General features: G+C 41.2%; 1 protein-coding gene across 1 annotated transcript; it reads right to left on the bottom strand.

Annotated features, from left to right (window-relative positions):
- Positions 1–229: 229 nt before the first annotated feature.
- Positions 230–15,997, bottom strand: LOC118389912 (14-3-3 protein epsilon). Its single transcript, XM_035779885.2, has 6 exons — positions 15,776–15,997; positions 7,041–7,240; positions 6,675–6,781; positions 5,944–6,150; positions 4,461–4,597; positions 230–1,376 (listed from the first exon to the last, which is right to left on the bottom strand). The coding sequence occupies exons 1-6, from the start codon at positions 15,837–15,839 to the stop codon at positions 1,324–1,326; spliced, it is 768 nt and encodes a 255-aa protein (XP_035635778.1). The 5' UTR covers positions 15,840–15,997; the 3' UTR covers positions 230–1,323.
- Positions 15,998–18,663: the final 2,666 nt, after the last annotated feature.

Genomic DNA, 18,663 nt, shown 5'->3' with positions numbered 1-18,663 from the left:
CTTGATCCAACCTACGCACTCCAATGGAAATGATCCACATAATCAAAACAGTTTATGCTCTGTTACTGTCAGAGCGTAAGACACTTATTTCCTGATCAGTTCACTGAATGAGCACCTTACCCTTAGATGACAGTAACAACAGAAGGTAAACTGTCAAAGGTAAAACTTATCAGTCTCTGGCTAAAGATAGTACAGCGAATTTGAATCGAAAAATGACACCACAGGTGCATTTTAATGTAAGTTTCTTTTTTTTTATTTGAAGTTTAAATGTTAATTTCCATGCTGTGTTTCAGTAAGAAGACAGACGGGGCGTGTGGGTCCAGTCAGAATATCCAGTAGTACAAATCAGATTCAAGCTACACATACTGAACAGAAGAGAGAAAATAAGGGGGCAGGACAGAGGGAGAAAGAGAACATTCTGGAACAGAGGGGCAATACAAGATAACATAAGCAGGTTTCTTTTTTTAAACAAAGTTTTTTTACGGTGCCAATGCAAACCTGCTTTACCTCACATAAGAGAGATGGAGAAACTTCACGCTCCTTGTTTTTGTTTTTTTACACTGCTACAAGCCATCGTCTCTATATGTCAGCAACCAGTACAAGAGCAGCGCTACAGACTGCACAACAATGTGTGGTCCATGCCTCGGACCTGAGTGGTGATCGCAAAGAAAGAGATGCTCGGGGGAAGTTCTGCTATCGTCATTGATAAGAGTCTGGCAATGAGAGGAGAAACACAAAGGGCACTTCGTTCCTTCTAAAAAAGCTTTATGTCCCTTTTAAAAACATTCAAAAGCCGCCACCATCCCTAATTTGCGACCAAAGGCTTAGACAACTAGAGTAAAGTAGCACGAAGACATCAATCAGTTCTAGAAAAAGAGTTACAGCAAACGTTTGTGTTTTAAAAATAAAGTCAGCGAGCGCGTGAACGTTGACGACCGCAGGCAAGCACACTTGGCAACTGATGACACAGCAAAAATGAAAACAAAAAAGTGACAAATGACGTGACCCTTACATGGCCAGGCTTGCAACAGGGCTTTTACTAATATATATATATCAGCTCGAAGCTTCAGCTTTTATATTTTCTCTTGTGTTTAAATGCAGAAGTTATTATTTCCAATGAAATGGGTGATTTTTATCTTAATTTTTTTATAAAAGGAAAACCAGAAGAACTGACAGACAGATAAAGAGTGATAGTGAACAAGAAAAGGGGTAAAAGAGCGAGTTGGCATCGGCGTAAAAGCCGAGTTTGGGAGCTCTCACTGACACCATAGTTGGAACTGGGGCTAGCAGGCGGAGGGGGTGTCTCATATTGGCCGTGAAGTCTCACTGGGTCTCATCCTCCACATCTTGCAGCACTTCTTTATTCTGTTCTTCACCTAAAGAGAGAGGCACATGTATTACATTTAATTGTATATTTTTAATCATCATTCAAAGCCAGTGTCATTTTCACCACAAACATAAATGGACAAAAGAAAGCCCAGAGCCCACCCACTGTTACCATGGCAACAGGAAGGTGAGGTTTACAGTGATATGGTTTTCAGGGGAGGAGTGATTGGTAAAGATAGGTGGTGATGGGTGAGTGAGATGGGCTGAGGAAGGGAAAAGGGGATCGATACCAAGTCAGTTATACAACTGAATGAGTCTTCCGCATTTAATCCAACCCCTCTGAATCAGAGAGGTGCGGGGGGCTGCCATAATCCACATCCACGTCTTCGGCACCTGGGGAACTGCCTTGCTCAGGACGACAGATGTTTACCTTGTCAGCTCGGGGATTCGATCCAGCACCCTTTCAGTTACTGGCCCAACACTCCAAGACCACCAGTCAAAGACTCCAAGATTAAGGTCCCCTAGGTATAGATCTATGATCTGCTTTCCCTCCCCCAATCATAACCTTAAAGGGATAGTGCTTTGTTCTACTAACCCAAACATAACATTTTGTCTCTGTGTGCAATGTGAAGGAAGTTAGCTGTTGTTTAAAAAAAAACAATGCCATGAGCATTACAATTATAAAATTGCCGTTTGGTTGTCAGTCTATGCCAGCAAAATGTGTGATATGAATGCCTTCGGAGTCAATGGCAGAGATAACATACACTACAAAGGCGTTGGAAAACCCACCCACGAGTCATGTTGCACAAAAAGGTACCTTAAAAACACATTGGTGGTTGGCAGGAGACTGTGCATAGTGGCATCAGAAAGTGTTCATGCCCCATGACTTATTTTGTTGTGTTACAGCCTGAATTTTAAATGTAATACATTAAGATTGTGTCGCTGAACTACACAGAATAACCCATGTCAGTGGAATTTGTTTGTAGAAATTACAACTTCAAAGTGGAAATGTCCTGAGTCAATAAGTTTTCAACCCCTTTGTAATAGCAAGCCTAAATAAGTTCAGGAGTAAATGTGCTTAACAAATCACATAATTTAAATTGACTCATTCGTGTTCAATAATAGTGGTTAACATGATTTTTTATTGACTACCCCATCTCTGTATCCCACATACACAATTATCTGTTAGGTCCCTCAACCGACAAGTGAATTTCAAGCACAGATTCATCCACCAAGAACTGGGAGGTTTCCAATGCCTCTCAAAGGACACCGATTGGTAGATGTGTAAAAAAAATACAAAGCAGACACTGAATAGCCCTTTGAGCATGGTGAAGTTATTAATTAGGCTTTGGATGGTTTATCAATAACCCCAGTCACAACAAAGATACAGGCATCCTTCCTAACTCAGTTGCCAGAGAGGAAGGAAACCGCTTAGGTATTTCACAAGGCCAATTGTGATTTTAAAACAGTTCGAGTTTAATGGCTGTGATGGGAGATAACGGAGGATGGATCAACATTGTAGTTACTCCACAATACTAACAAATTACTAAAAAGAAGGAACCCTGTACAGAATTTTAAAAATCCAAAACATGCATCCTGTTTGCAATAGGGCACTAAAGTAATACTGCAAATGATGTGGCAAAGAATTTACCTTTTTGTCCTGAATACAAAGCATTACGTTTGGGGCAAATCAAACTGAACACGTCACTGAGTACCACTCTCCATATTTTCAAGCATGGCAGTAGCTGCATCATGTTATGGGTATGCTTGTCATCGGTAAGGACTAGTACATTCAGGATAAAAATAAATGGAATACAGCCATAAGCACATTTGAATTCTTAAGAGGAAAACCTGGTTCAGTCTGCCTTCCAACAGATACTAGGAGATGCACCTTTCAGCAAGACAATAACCTAAAACACAAGGCCAAATCTATACTGGAGTTGCTTTAGAAGATGTTCCTGAGTGGCCTAGTTACAGTTTTTACTTAAATATATATTTAATCCATTTTGAATTCAGGCTGTAACAAAATGTGGAATAAGTCACAGGGTATGAATGCATTCTAAAAGGCACTAGTGCTAGTGTACAAACCAGTATCAACACAAATATCTATTCTTCACACGGCAAAATGTCAAACGCCTCAGTAAAGATTTGATAGCTAGCAAATGCCTTTCGGGCCACCTAGGCTGGTTGCTTAGGAATGTTTCCATAGAGATGGCACAGCCATCTACTTGGTAAGAATTAAAGCAGCGAGTCTAACAAAGGTTCAGAATCTACGAAGATCAAAAATAGAAACTATAATAAGGTGCCTAATTAGTGCCTACGAGATGCTACATGCAGTTGGTGTGGACAACATCAGTGTTGATGTGTATCAACTGCCTGTTTGCAGATTTACGAGTGACAAACAGGGTCCCAAGGATTCAGTGTGATTACTGAGTATGTCATGTTCAGCCATAATAATAAGTGGAATACCTAAACTCTAGCCCAAACCCAGACAGACAGTGTTGGTAAAATTGCGTTGCAGTGAGTAGGACAGTGACACTAACCACACAGCACTCAAATGTTTCGCGGTCCACAACATTTTACTAGTGTGAATTAATTAACCCGGCGCTGGAAGATGCAGAGAAAAAGTGTTAGTGAAGGGCAGCAAGTCTGATTGACAAAGGAAGAGGGATGCCCAAGACAGGAGAAAGATGACTTACAAAATACAGTTCTATTGAGGGAATGGAGTGGGGGAGGGGGGGGGGGTTGTCCTTAAGAATCTATACAGTGGAAGATGGAGACATGAGAGAGAAAGCCTTGAACATGAGTACATCTCAGACAGAGGGATACAGACAGTAAAAGAGAAAGGGTTGAAACAGAAAGATAGAGAAAAAGAGAAATAGAAAGAAAGAGAGCTGGAGAAAGAGAGGGAGCGCTGCTGAGGTTAGAGGAAAAACCACTGTGCTGAGGGGGAAGATAAAGGGTGGGTGAGGTCAACTCTCCAACCCTAAGAGCACACAGCACCAGCCCAGCAGTGTGTGCTGTCAATAGGTGGAAAACATCCATCCTCCACATGACCACAGACGTTGGAGTGGGTTTAGACCTTGAACTGTATTGTTCTACATGTAATAGGTGAAGAAGCATGGAACGCTCACCGTCTCCCTGCATATCTGAAGTCCATAGTGTCAGGTTGTCGCGTAGCAACTGCATGATGAGTGTAGAGTCCTTGTAGCTCTCCTCGCTCAGCGTGTCCAGTTCTGCAATGGCATCGTCAAATGCCGCCTTTGCCAACCTGAGGGCAACAGCGTGGGCAGAGAGGGAGTGTCAAAGGTTGGATTTTACAGTGTGTCCGAGTCACATCAACAATTTGCTGAACATTAGTCAACATGTATGGAGCATACAATAACATGTCTTGATAAATAAAAATATATATTATATTGTATTACTAGCCTGGACATCAGGTGACTTCCATGTACTGTATAGGAGAGACAATTGCATGCCCAATCTGAAATATAGGCATGGGCAGCATATCGTATAAACCATGTATCAGGATATTTGGAAAAAGCCATGGGATGGTTCTTCAAAACTGTTGAAACTATTTCTTTGAAGTTTTTCCAATAAATTGTTATTTGTAGATACTTTTAAAGTTTTAATTTAATAGCTGCAGGCAACTTGAACAATACGTTAGGACATAAAGCAGACTGCGGTTTTATGTCACCGTTCACTTTATAAAGCTTACCAGTAGCTCCGCAGAACAGAAGGAGCCAGCCACGTGTTTGTTTGGAAATAGCACAACGGCAGAAAGGAAGCTGGTGAGTCCATAACGTTATATATGTATCTGCGAGTCTGTGTGCGGCGCACGAGGTCATACAATTCACTACTAAGTTCTGTACAGCTGACATTTTTCCCCCGGTGCTTCCAACTAGCATTTAAATTGTTCTCCCATCTGCTCCCTGTACACATGCTGCCCTTCCTTCAAAGGATGCATCAATGTTTTTCATTTGCACAATCTCATGTTCAAGTTCGCTTGTAAATGTCCACACTCACCAAAAATGACATTTGGTAGCTACTTGCTATGCTTGTATAACTTTGATCTGGATTTGCTAGTCTTTGCAATTAATTGATGTTCAGTTTTGCTGTTTGTTTGTGCCAATTTTGTTTGCATTCTGGTAATAGAAGCCCAATGGCATTTTGTTGTATTTTAACACCCACAGGTACCTGGCACATTTTTATATCGTCATAACGTCCTTCTCTCCAGTAATGCCAGTAATACAATAAATCCCAGGATGAGAGAAGGACGTTATGACGATATAAAATGTGGATACCGCCCAAGCCTAGTAGACATGATGCAGCACTAGATAAGGTCTAAAAAACCTAATCAAATCAAAACTCAATCTGTTTCTTTGAAAATGTTAATAAAAGACTAACACCTGGTACTGCAGTAAAACACATAGCAAGGCATAGCCAGAATTCTTTAAAAAAAAAAGTTTTTCTAAAATACTCGGGCCTCCTGCTTGTGCATTATTACACACTCACAATCGCTTTCTATTTCAAACATCTTGCAATGGCGCGTAGATGAGGGAGATGGGAGAGTGAAAAGACGAGAGAAGAGTGGGGAGAGAAGATGAGGGGGCCCACCTGCATGCGCGGTCGGGGGAATTGAGGATTTCATAATAAAATACGGAGAAGTTGAGCGCCAGTCCCAGACGGATAGGGTGTGTCGGTGGGAGTTCGATCATGGCGATGTCACTTGCAGCTTTGTACGCAACCAAGCTGTTCTCTGCCGCCTCCTTTCTGTCGTTGCCCGTGGCAAACTCTGCCAGGTACCTGTGATAGTCTCCCTTCCTGAGGAAAAAGGGAGAACGAGACTTATTTCAAACTCACAAAACATTCAATCAATCCATGGTCTGCATATGTTAACATATGAATATTCTTAACAGACAAGCATGGGTTGTGGGTTGAGAAAACACTGCATAATTCTATGAATGAACCCCATGTACAAAAGGGTCTTACTGTCATGCAGCCCTTGAAACTGGTGTGGACACAAGACTACTCCTTGACCAGGACTAGACTTGCTAGAGAGACTAGCCCTGCGTCCCAATATTCCACATTTACTCTGAAGTATGCACTCCCCTATTTGGATTTAAAAGGATTGGTGTAAGATCCCTTGCTTACACCAATTGTGTGCTTTTAAATTCATGTGGGGTAGCGCACAAGTGCACAGTTCAGGGCAAAGGGTGAACCATTGAGAAGCAGATGTTCACACAGAGCAGAGAGACTTTTCATATGTTACTAGAACAGTCAGGGCATAGATATTAGCTGATGTACGCTAAATCGTTTTTCAAAAGCTGTCCCATCCGCAGACGTACATTTTGTAGTAGAAAACCTTCGATTCTCCAGTGTTTGCTGCTGGAATGAGGTGCTTGTCCAGTACATCCAGAATGTCATTACAGATTGATTTCAGCTCAGTCTCCACCTGCAGAGCAGACAAAACACACAGCACCTGTTGGCAACAAACTCAAGGAGGACAAAGACAACACTCAACATTAATGTCTATTTTTTTTTTACTTAACCCTTGAACGACCTCTAAAAATTAAACACTTTTTTTTTTAAGGCCCCAAGATATAAACCTCTACTTTGAAAGGAGCCACACACCATCCTTAGCTAACCAACATCTCAACATCTAGCCGCCTTTATCAGGGTTCTCCTCTACTACCACCATCCACGTGGCTCACCGTTTGCCTGTATTCCCGGATCATCTTCAGTTTGTCTTCGCCTCCTTTGTTCTCCTCCTTCTGTTCAAGGCTGCTGATTATCCTCCAGGACGCTCTTCTGGCTCCGATCACGTTCTTGTAAGCCACCGACAGCAGGTTCCGCTCCTCCACCGTCAGCTCCACGTCCATGCCCGCCACGTTCTTCATGGACTCCACCATTTCTGACAGAGAGAGAAAAGACTGAACCTAAACCATCAAACACCCTGCCTTCAATAAGTTACGAACAATTTGTTCTGTTCTGGATTGTGTCTTTTTTGCTGGCAGCAATCACACAACATAGAAAATCTGGAAATGTAGATTTTGGCTACGGGATAGATCAATTTCTATTATGTATGAATGGAGGAAATGTTCAGAAAGCAGGAATTCCTGATTAATAAAGTCAAATTACATCCCTGAGTGAGAATACACCGCTGCTACTCTGTTGTTATCTATGCATAGTCACTTTAATAGCTCTACCTACATGTACATATTACCTCGACTAACCGGTACCCCTCTGTATATAGTCTCGCTATTGTAATTTTACTGCTGCTCTTTAATTACTTGTTATTTTAATTCTTGTTTTTTTAAATGCATTGTTTCAGTGCTCATAAGTAAGCATTTCACTAAGGGCGACACCAGTGGTATTCGGCGCATGTGATGAATATTATTATTTTATTTGTCATTGCCAATCTCTATGTTCAATATGCGATGGATTTACAGAAGAGTTGCTCATCGGTTGTTGGAGATAACATGAATATTTTCCATGAAAACATGTGGAGCCTCAGGAAATTGTTTTTGACTTTGTTATGAATTCAAATTTTAAACATTTAGCTAAACATGTTGTATTTTGAGGCCTAAAATCAAAACTAACACATTTGGAGGTTGGAATGCCCACGTGGATACAGACGTGTTCTGTGGAGAAAATGATGAAAATAATGAAACTGTGATTGGAGGATAGCTGTGAGGGGGATTAAATCCTGTTCTCCTCAAGCTCAATTATAGAATGTTCATATTCAAATATCACAGAAAGGCGAGTCTCTTCAGCATATGACATGGAGTAGAATAGCTAAAGATTCGATGCTCGACTACCAGTGCCCGGGAAGAGCAGCGGTACTACGGTATCTCTACAGAGTAAGACCACTTGACCCGTGACGTCGATGAGTGGGCTAGAGCCGTGCTCAGACAGTGACACCACTCTGGATTGACACAATTTTTAAAAAGGTAGGACAGGGAAATGTAACAAACAAGATTTCAGTATATACAGTGCTTTCAGAAAGTATTCATACCCATTGCTGCGTTACAGCGCAAATAAATAAAAATAGGTTACATGTATTTTTTCTCACCCATCTACACACAGTACTCTATAATGACAAAGTGAAAACATGTTTTTAGAAATTACCAATTTATTGAAAATAAAATACAGAAATCTAATTTATATAAGTATTCAGATCTTTTAAAAACATTACTTTGTAGAAGCACCTTTGGCAGCAATTACAGCTGTGAGTCTCTGGGTAAATCTCCAAGAGCTTTCCACACCTGGATTGTGAAACATTTGCCCATTTTTATTTTCAACATTCTTCAAGCTCTGTCAAATTGGTTGTTGATCGTTGCTAGACAACCATTTTCATGTCTTGCCATAGATTTTCAAGTAAGTCAAAACTAACTTGACCACTCAGAAACATTCATTGTCTTCTTGGTAAGCAACTCCAGTATAGATTTGGCCTTGTGTTTTAAGTTGCAGTCCTGCTTAAAGATTAATTAATCTCCCAGTCTGGTGGAACACAGACAAGGTTTTCATCTAGGATTTTGCCTGTGCTTAGCTCCATTCCGTTTCTTTTTTTTATCCTGAAAAACTCAGTCCTTAATGATTACAAGCACACCCAGGATGCAGCCATCACTACTCTTGAAAATATGGCGAGTGGTTCTCAGTCATATGTTGTATTTGCCCCAAATTTAAACACTTTGTATTCAAGGCAAAAATGTAATTGTTTTACCACTTTTTTTGCAGCATTACTTTAGTGCCTTGTTGCAAACAAACAAACTGCACATTTTAGAATATTTGTATTATGTACAGGCTTCCTTTTCACTCTGTCAATTATGTTAGTATTGAGGATGTTCTTGATTCATCATCAGTTCTCCTATCACAGACAAACTATGTAACCTTTTTAAAATAACCATTGGCCTCGCGCTGAGCGGTATCCTTCCTCTCCGGCAAGGAGTTAGGAAGGACGCCTGTATCGTTGTAGTGACTGGGTGTATTGATACACCATCCAAAGTGTAATTAATAACTTAACTATGCTCATTGGAAAACCTCCTTGGTCTGTGGTTGAAATACACTGCTCAACTGAGGGACCTTACAGATAATTGTATGTGTGGGGTTCAGAATCAAGTTAAATACTCTGTTTGCAAACAGAGTGAGTCCATGTGACTTGTGATGCTTTTCAAAACATTTTAAAAACGTCTAACTAGTGCACAGCAACTCTGCTACCCTGACACTTGATGTGTCTATAAAAAAAAAGAACATTGTTAACTGTTCACCCCATTAATCAAGGAAAGTGGAATACCACTCCATCTCTGGGGGGGACGACAGGCATGACAGAGGTGGGTTGGGGGCAGAGGAGTTACCACCACCATTACAACTCCACATTGGAATTCGTTCAGGTCTGTTGAGTGCCCAGGACCACTGAGGCTGGGGGCAGTGTATAAGTGCACTTCGTCAAAGAGGCAGCGGCAAGGAGGGGAAGGATTCAAAAGTAAATGAGCAGTCTCTGCAAAGATACCCACTAAGAAGATAGCCCGTCTGAGCCATTTGCACAAACATTGGGGCTGGATGACTCGTCTGAGCTGGAGAGAGGGGTTACGTAAGAGAGTGGCGCACTGGTGCCTCGTCTCCTCCCGTCGTTATGTCAGGGGGGCTGCATAGGCACATACCACCAGCTCGTACACCCCCACCCCACCTACCCCAGCTATACTATCCGCCTTGCACATTCCTCTGTGCCAAAGGGGGCTCCCGGAGGAATGGCCTGTTCCACAGCAGGCTTGGGGGGGGGGTGTCAGTCTGGCTCTGAGCCCCTACAGGGGATTGTCCCCTTTCAGGAGGCCTAACGACAGGAGGGGTGGGGGGTGTCGCCTCTCTCAACAGTGGCTAGAGCTGGTAGAGAACAGTATCCTGTTTCAGAGCAGAGCAAGAGAGACCAGACTGCCTGGCCCGTGTGTACCGCTGGTGAATCTTTGATAATAGAATCTAGAAAACTGAAATCAGCAACTAATGGTATGCCTTTGTATAGAGTAGCATTCAGACACCTTGACATCTACATTTTGTTACGTTACAGCCTTATTCTAAAATCGATTAAATAAATGTTTTTCCTCAATCGTGGGGAGAAAGGCCTTGGTCAGGGAGGGAGGGAGGGACAGGGAGACTAGTCAGGATCGAGGGAGAGATGAACACAGCAAAGTACAGAGAGATCCATGATGAAAGCCAGCCCCAGAAAGCTCAGGACCTCAGACTGGGACAAAGGTTCACCTTTCAACAGGACAACAACCCTAAGCACACAGCCAGACAACGCAGGAGTGGCTTCAAAGTCTCTGAAAGTCCTTGAGTTGCCCAACCACAGCCCGGCGTTAAACCCAATCGAACATCTCTGGACAGAACTGAAAATAGCTGTGCAGCGACGCTCACCATCCAACCTGACAAGAGCTTGAGAAGCTCTGCAGAGAAGAATGAGAGACCTCCCCAAATACAGGTGTGCCAAACTTGTAGCATCATACCCAAGAAGACTTGAGGCTGTAATCACTGCCAAAGGTGCTTCAACAAAGTACTGATTAAAGGGTCTGAATACTTATGTAAATGTGATAGTTTACATTTTTGCATACATTTTTGCATACATTTGCAAGCTTTGTGTGTAGATTGAGGGGGGGGGACTATTTAATACATTTTATAATAAGGCTGTAACGTAACAAAACGTGGAAAAAGTAAAAGGGTCTGAATTAGAGGTCGGTCGATTAATCGAAATGGCCGATTAATTAGGGCCGATTTCAAGTTTTCATAATCGGAACTCTGTATTTTTGGACACCGATTTGGCAGTTTCTTTTTTATATATATATATATTTATTTTTTTACACCTTTATTTAATCTTTATTTAACTAGGCGAGTCAGTTAAGAACACATTCTTATATTCAATGACGGCCTAGGAACGGTGGGTTAAATGCCTCGTTCAGGGGCAGAACGACGGATTTTCACCTCGTCAGCTCAGGGGATCCAATCTTGCAACCTTCCAGGTAACAAGTCCAACACTATAACCACCTGCCTCTTGTTGCACTCCACGAGGAGACTGCCTGCTACACGAATGCAGTAAGCCAAGGTAAGTTTCTAGCTAGCATTAAACTTATCTTATAAAAAACAATCAATCATAATCACTAGTTAACTACACATGGTTGATGATATTATTAGTTTATCAAGCGTGTCCTGTGTTGCATATAATCTGACTGAGCATACAAGTATCTGACTGAGTGGTGGTAGGCAGCAGCAGGCTCATAAGCATTCATTCAAACAGCACTTTCGTGCCTTTTAGCAGCAGCTCTTCGTTGTGCGTCAAGCATAGCAGTTTATGACTTCAAGCTTATCAACTCCCGAGATGAGGCTGGTGTAACCGAAGTGAAATGGCTAGCTAGTTAGCAGGGTGCGCGCTAATAGCGTTTCAAACGTCACTCGCTCTGAGACTTGGAGTGGTTGTTCCCCTTGCTCTGCATGGGAAACGCTGCTTCGAGAGTGGCTGTTGTCGTTGTGTTCCTGGTTCGAGCCCAGGGAGGAGCGACGAGAGGGACGGAAGCTCTACTGTTACACTGGCAATACTAAAGTGCCTATAAGAACATACAATAGTCAAAGGTTAATGAAATATAAATGGTATAGAGGGAAATAGTCCTATAATTCCAATAATAACTACAACATAAAACTTCTTACCTGGAAACATTGAAGACTCATGTTAAAAGGAACCACCTGCTTTCAAAATGTTCTCATGTTCTGAGCAAGGAACTGAAACGTTAGCACATATTGCACTTAACTTTCTTTTCCAACACTTTGTTTTTGCATTATTTAAACCAAATTGAACATGTTTCATTACTTGAGGCTAAATTGATGTATTATATTAAGTTAAAATAAGTTTTCATTCAGTATTGTAATTGTCATTATTACATATAAATAATAGTGAGCATTTCTCCTTTGCCAAGATAATCCATGCACCGGTCAGGTGCATCATATCAAGAATCTGATTAAACAGCAAAATTATTACACAAGTGCACCTTGTGCTGGGGACAATAAAGGCCACTAAAATGTGCAGTTGTCACCTGACAATTTCACAGAAGTCTCAAGTTTAAGGAGCGTGCAATTGGCATGCTGATTGCAGGAATGTCCACCAGAGCTGTTGCCAGAGAACTGAACAATAATTTCTCTACCATAAGCCGCCTCCATCATTTTAAAGAATTTGGCAATACGTCCAACCAGCTTCACAACTGCAGACCATGTGTATGGCGTCGTGTGGGCAAGCAGTTTGTGGATGTCAACCTTGTGAAGAGAGTGCCTGGCCCATGGTGGCAGTGGGGTTATTGTATGGGGAGGCATAAGCTACGGACAATGAACACAATTGCATTTTATCAGTGGCAATTTGAATGCACAGATACCATGACGAGATCCTAAGGCCCACTGTCGTGCTATTCACCCGCTACAATCACCTCATGTTTCAGCGTGAGAATGCACGGCCCCATGTCGCAAGGATCTGTATACAATTCCTGGAAGCTGACCATTTCCCAGTTCATCCATGGCCTGCATACTCACCAGACATGTCACCCATTGAGCATGTTTGGGATGCTATGGATCGACATGCACAACAGCATGTTCCAGTTCCCACCAACAACCAAAATTCGCACAGCCATTGAAGAGGAGTGGGACAACATTCTACAATCAACAGCCTGACCAACTCATTGCAAAGGAGCTGCATTAGGCAAATGGTGGTCACAACAGATACTGTTTTTCTGATCAAAGCTCCTACCTCTTTTCGTTACGGTATCTGTATTCACAGTCATGTGAAATCCATATGAATTTATTTCAATTGACTGATTGCCTTATATGAACTGAATGTAACTCAGGGCCATCCCAAGGATCCCGGACAGCAAGGACCATTCACTAAGGCAACGCCTGCAGTGAGAGGCAGTGCTTTGCCAGTGGTTAATTTTGTGATGGATGTTTTTCCTTTCAAGTGACTACTACCAGAACTACTACAACTTACAGTCGTATTATCAATGAAAACAGTTAAATACCAAATAAAACAGACCAAGCCGGGGTTTTAGAAGTCAATGAGAGAAGGGGAAATTCTTCCTTTGTTCTTCATTTTCGCAAAGTCTAAAGCCACAATCTAGATGAGCCAATGTATTAACTAGCTGAACATGTTATTACTCCAATCTCATGAAAGTGACAACTGACATGTTTTCATTTGTCAACAAATGTATATTTAAGAAGTGCCTCTGATTTGAGCTCCTGTACATGCAGTTTGGTGCGAGATGACCATTAGAAACACGTCATTGGGTCTACACATGAGCTTAGCTAGTAAACTCCGCCATGACATTGCCTACAAGTGTGCTCTGGGATTTCTATTGGAGAAGCAGTTTTAGCCTAATACCTTGAAAATGTGTCCTGTTGTTTTCCAGCTGGCGAGCATGAGGCTTCTGAGCCTAGGCAATATATTTGTTGGAATCAGTGCAGTTCGTCCTCCTTTCCCTACAGTAACAGTTTTCCACATTTAAAAATATTTGTGGTGCTCCTAAATTGTCTGTGGTGCTTACATTCATGTTTTTTCTGTTTATACCGATCTAAAACACAAATCTGCAATGCTTTAGGTGAGAAAGAAGCAGTTAAATGCCAGAGAAAGATGTGACCGATGCACATGGGAATAATCTCTGGTTTGTCTCTGACATTCAGAAACTGAGATATGATCTTCTAAAGTTGGAGTCAAAAATAGTAAGACTTGTGTGAATGTTGCCATCAATTGAACTAATAACTTTCTGTAAAAGAGCATGTTTAATTAAATTGAGGGCTCAAATCAACATAAAACATTTGGTAGCTGAATAACATTTTGGGAAATTGAGTCTAGACTTTATTTTTGTTATCCATTATTACTATTATATAGCCAACATAAAATATGTCATGAGTCTTGCAAAACTATATAGAAATGAGCTTCAAAACACAGAGTCCCTCAAATTAAACAAAATTTGACAGATAACAAAATATTACAGAAAATTATAACTACCTACCTAGATTTGACTGCAGCATTAAAACAGTGTTGCTCTATTGTAGAAGTATTTAAACCCCACTAAGGTCCAATGAATGATTAGTACAACAGTTATTTGATGTGGACACCCTTGTAAGCCAGAAGCCAAGTAACTAACCCAAGCTTGCCATGTCAAAGCCTGTAACATTGTAACCATATTTGTCTGTTAGCACGTGTTATCCAACTTGCACTACCAATAAAAAATAATCGACAAATGAGACAACAGCTCATTTGTCAAGGTACTGACTGGCTAGCTGAAACGTGTTGCACTGACTGGCTTGGGAAAATGTAATGAGCCACCATTAGCTATCCCTTTAACAACCACACCCACTCGGCTTGCCAGGGACTGCGTTCTTTCCACAGTTAGGCTAATAAGGCAGATCGCGCTATCTAGCTAGCTATAACATTATACAAAACTGACAGCTAATGTTAGCGTGTTGAGTTTAATGTTCGCTTGCTAGCTAAGCTAGCTAGCTAACTACATGGCTCTGACGTTAGCTATCTAAATAGCGAAATGGTTCTGGTCGGTAGCTAATGTTAATTGGCTCTGGTTGATATACTGTTTAGCCAATCATGTCAAGGCAACAGTTAGCCAACTGGCGTCTAGAATAGAAAACTAATAACAAGATAGTTACCCAACGTGTACCAGCTAACTACATGTGTTGCAGAAAACCCGAAACCCAACCCACAAAGCTCTGTCGTCGCAATTGCGTTTGACAGCCTGTGTGCGCACACACACGATAGAAAGTTAGCTAGCGTCAAGACCAACTAACTAGCTAGATTAACCAAGCTGTAGTTTCTTATACTGTCAAATAACTATTTCACCATAAATCAGCCAATTATTTTAGCTAGCTAACAAATTAGCTTGCGGTAACTCATCACCATGGTAGCTAAAGTTGTACAGTAGCTAACGTCTCCTTTATGCATATTATAAAACAGTTATTAGCCATTGTACCACATCTAACGTTGCTATCAGGCTATAGTTTACTAGTTAGCAATATTAGCTACAATAGAATAGCTAGTTAACGTTAGTTGTATATCCATTGAGGGCCAACAACGACTTCGGCACCACCAGCAGAAATAACCAACGGGTTTCAAGAAAGTAACTAGTTATAGCGTATACTGAATGACACATGCTAACGCTGAATGCCCAAACACACAGTCATACATACACGTGTTAGACAATATTTCTAACTAACATTATTCAGTCAAACAAAACCACTTCTCTAAACGTTAAATGACTAGTTCGGAAACCCTCTTCTCCGCCATTTTGTCTACTACGATCTCTCACTAAAACCATCTTCAACCCACCTCGAAGCCCCCCGTTAGTAGAGTACGGGGGGACAAGCGAATGAGACTGAGGCATACTCCGCATTGACGGTATATCTCAGCCCTTACCATCGTATCTCTCAGCTTGTTCGGCGAGTTTGGCCTGGTATACTAAATGCTCTCGATCTGCCATGGTGTTCGGGGTCGGACTGTCGATGGAGAGCGGATCGAACTTGTGTATGTCTGTCTCAGTCGGCGGTTCTTAGTGGAGCAACTGCAGCGTCCCCACTCTCTAGCTACCGGTAGCAGCAGCACTGGTGTAAAGATGGCGTCGGAACTCCATCCGGGACACCAACACAATCCATGACGCCACCGTGTACCAATTTACATATCTTTATGACGTCTAACTGTAATCCAAAAATCTGTTGAAAGATAATGTGATACACATATTACTATTAAAAATATGTTGTTATAATATAATAATTTCAGCATGATAGTAGTGTGTATAGTTCACACACCAGTCATTCACATTTTTGTATTAGGCTCTGGTTGACACCTTTGACCAGTGATGGGGAAACGAAGCTTCCTGATGCTGAGTCTTTCCAGCAAATTGTGTTGAAAATAGGTTCAATAAGTTGGCTTTGGTCAACAGTGTACACTAGTGCCACCTGCTGGTGAAAAGAGATTAGAGCAGACAAATTATTATAGAAGATGTCCCACATGCTGTGCACAGAATAGCCCTTTTTGTCTTCAACCAAAACCAATAAGGTTTGACAAAATGAAGCTTGGGACTTCATTGATCACGTGTTTCTAATAAAGTGATATAGGCATAGGCACACTGCTTTGAAGTAAACAGCTTAGCGATTTCGACGCATGACCTTTGACCAGACAGACAAACAACTCCTTATCATTGCTGGAATCCATAATGTTATTATAATCAGATTATTTAAAATCAGATTCGGTACAGACAACCCCAGACCCAACTCATCAGAATGCCTCCACCCCATGACCTAACTGGCAATTTAGATCACTCTGATGTGGTCCTGATGATGGAAAAAAGGGTCAGTGTGTTGTCTTTTATTATACAATTATAAAGCTATACAGTTGAAGTCAGAACTTTAAATACACCTGAGCCAAATACATTTAAACTCAGTTATTCACATTTCCTGACATTTAATCAGAGTAAAAATGCCTTGTCTTAGGTCAGTTAGGATCACCACTTTATTTTAAGAATGTGAAATGTCAGAATAATAGTAGATATAATTATTTATTTCAGAATTTCTTTCTTTCATCACATTTCCTGTGGGTTAGATGTTTACATACTAATTGAGTGTATTTGGTAGCATTGCCTTTGATTTGTTTAAAAACGTTGGGTAAAATGTTGGGTAGCCTTCCATAAGCTTCCCACAATAAGTTGGGTTAATTTTGGCCCATTCCTCCTAACATACCTGGTGTAACTGAGTCAGGTTTGTAGGCCTCCTTGCTCGCACATGTTTTTTCAGTTCTGCCCACAAAATTTCAATAGGATTTAGGTCAGGGCTTTGTGATGGCCCCTCCAATATCTTGACTTTGCCACAACTTTGGAAGTATGCTTGGGGTCATTGTCCATTTGGAAGACCCATTTGCGACCAAGCTTTAACTTCCTGACTGATGTCTTGAGATGTTGCTTCAATATATTCACATAATTTTCCTGCCTCATGATGCCATCTATTATGTTAAGTGCACCAGTCCCTCCTGCAGCAAAGCACCCCCACAACATGATACTGCCACCCCCGTGCTTCACGGTTTGGATGGTGTTCTTCAGCTTGCAAGCCTCCCCCTTTTTCCTCCAATGGTCATTATGGCCAAATAGTTCTATTTTTGATTCATCAGACCAGAGGACATTTCTTCCGAAAAGTACGATCTTTGTCCTCATGTGCAGTTGCAAACCGTAGTCTGGCTTTTTTATGGTGGTTTTGGAGCAGTGGCTTCTTCCTTGCTGAGCGGCCTTTCAGGTTATGTCGATATAGGACTCGTTTTACTGTGGATATAGATACTTTTCTACCCGTTTCCTCCAGCATCTTCACAAGGTCCTTTGCTCTTGTTCTGGGATTGATTTGCACTTTTCGCACCAAAGTACGTTCATCTCTAGGAGACAGAACGCATCTCCTTCCTGAGCGGTATGACGGCTGCGTGTCCCATGGTGTTTATACTTGCTTACTATTGTTTGTACAGATGAACGTGGTACCTTCAGGTGTTTGGAAATTGCTCCCAAGGATGAACCAGACTTGTGGAGGTCTACAATTTTTTGTCTGAGGTCTTGGCTGATTTCTTTTGATTTTCCAATGATGTTAAGCAAAGAGGCACTGAGTTTGAAGGTAGGCCTTGAAATACATCCACAAATACACCTCCAAATGACTCAAATGATGTCAATTAGCCTATCAGAAGCTTCTAAAGCCATGACCATTTTCTGGAGTTTTCCAAGATGTTTAAAGCACAGTCAACTTAGTCTATGTGAACTTCTGACCCACTGGAATTGTGATACAATGAATTATAAGTGAAATAATCTCTGCAAACAATTGTTGGAAAAATTAATTGTGTCATGCACAAAATAGATGTCCTAACCGACTTGCCAAAACTATAGTTTGTTAAAAAGAAATTTGTGGAGATTTAATGACTCCAACCCTAGTATATGTAAACTTCCGACTTCAACTGTATACAGTACCAGTCAATTGTTTGGTCACGCCTACTCATTCAAGGGTTTGTCTTTTTGAAATAACACATATGGAATCATGTCATAACCAAAAAAATGTTAAACAAATCAATATACTTATATTTAAGATTCTTCAAAGTAGCCACCCTTTGCTTTGATGACAGCTTTGCACACTCTTGGCATCATCTCTACCATCTTCACCTGAGATTCTTTCCAAAAGTCTTTTGTTCAAATATTTTTTGGGAACACACACAAGAATGGTGTATAGGTATAAAAGACAAGTATGCAAATCTTATCTAAACATAAAAGAGCAGACAGAAACAAC

This window comes from Oncorhynchus keta, chromosome 11, assembly GCF_023373465.1.
Source record: "Oncorhynchus keta strain PuntledgeMale-10-30-2019 chromosome 11, Oket_V2, whole genome shotgun sequence".
In the NCBI taxonomy this organism is placed as follows: Eukaryota; Metazoa; Chordata; class Actinopteri; order Salmoniformes; family Salmonidae; genus Oncorhynchus; species Oncorhynchus keta.
Note: the sequence above shows the minus strand (reverse complement) of the source record. Positions and strands in the feature narration are given on the sequence as shown.

Bases quoted from the DNA above. Each gene is read 5' to 3' on its own strand.
- LOC118389912 (XM_035779885.2), bottom strand. From the start codon at position 15,839: ATGGCAGATCGAGAGCATTTAGTATACCAGGCCAAACTCGCCGAACAA. The intron at 7,241-15,775 runs GTAAGGGCTGAG...TCTCTCTGTCAG, and splicing joins ACAAGCTGAGAGATACGATG to AAATGGTGGAGTCCATGAAG. The intron at 4,598-5,943 runs GTGGGCCCCCTC...TGTTGCCCTCAG, and splicing joins TCCCCCGACCGCGCATGCAG to GTTGGCAAAGGCGGCATTTG.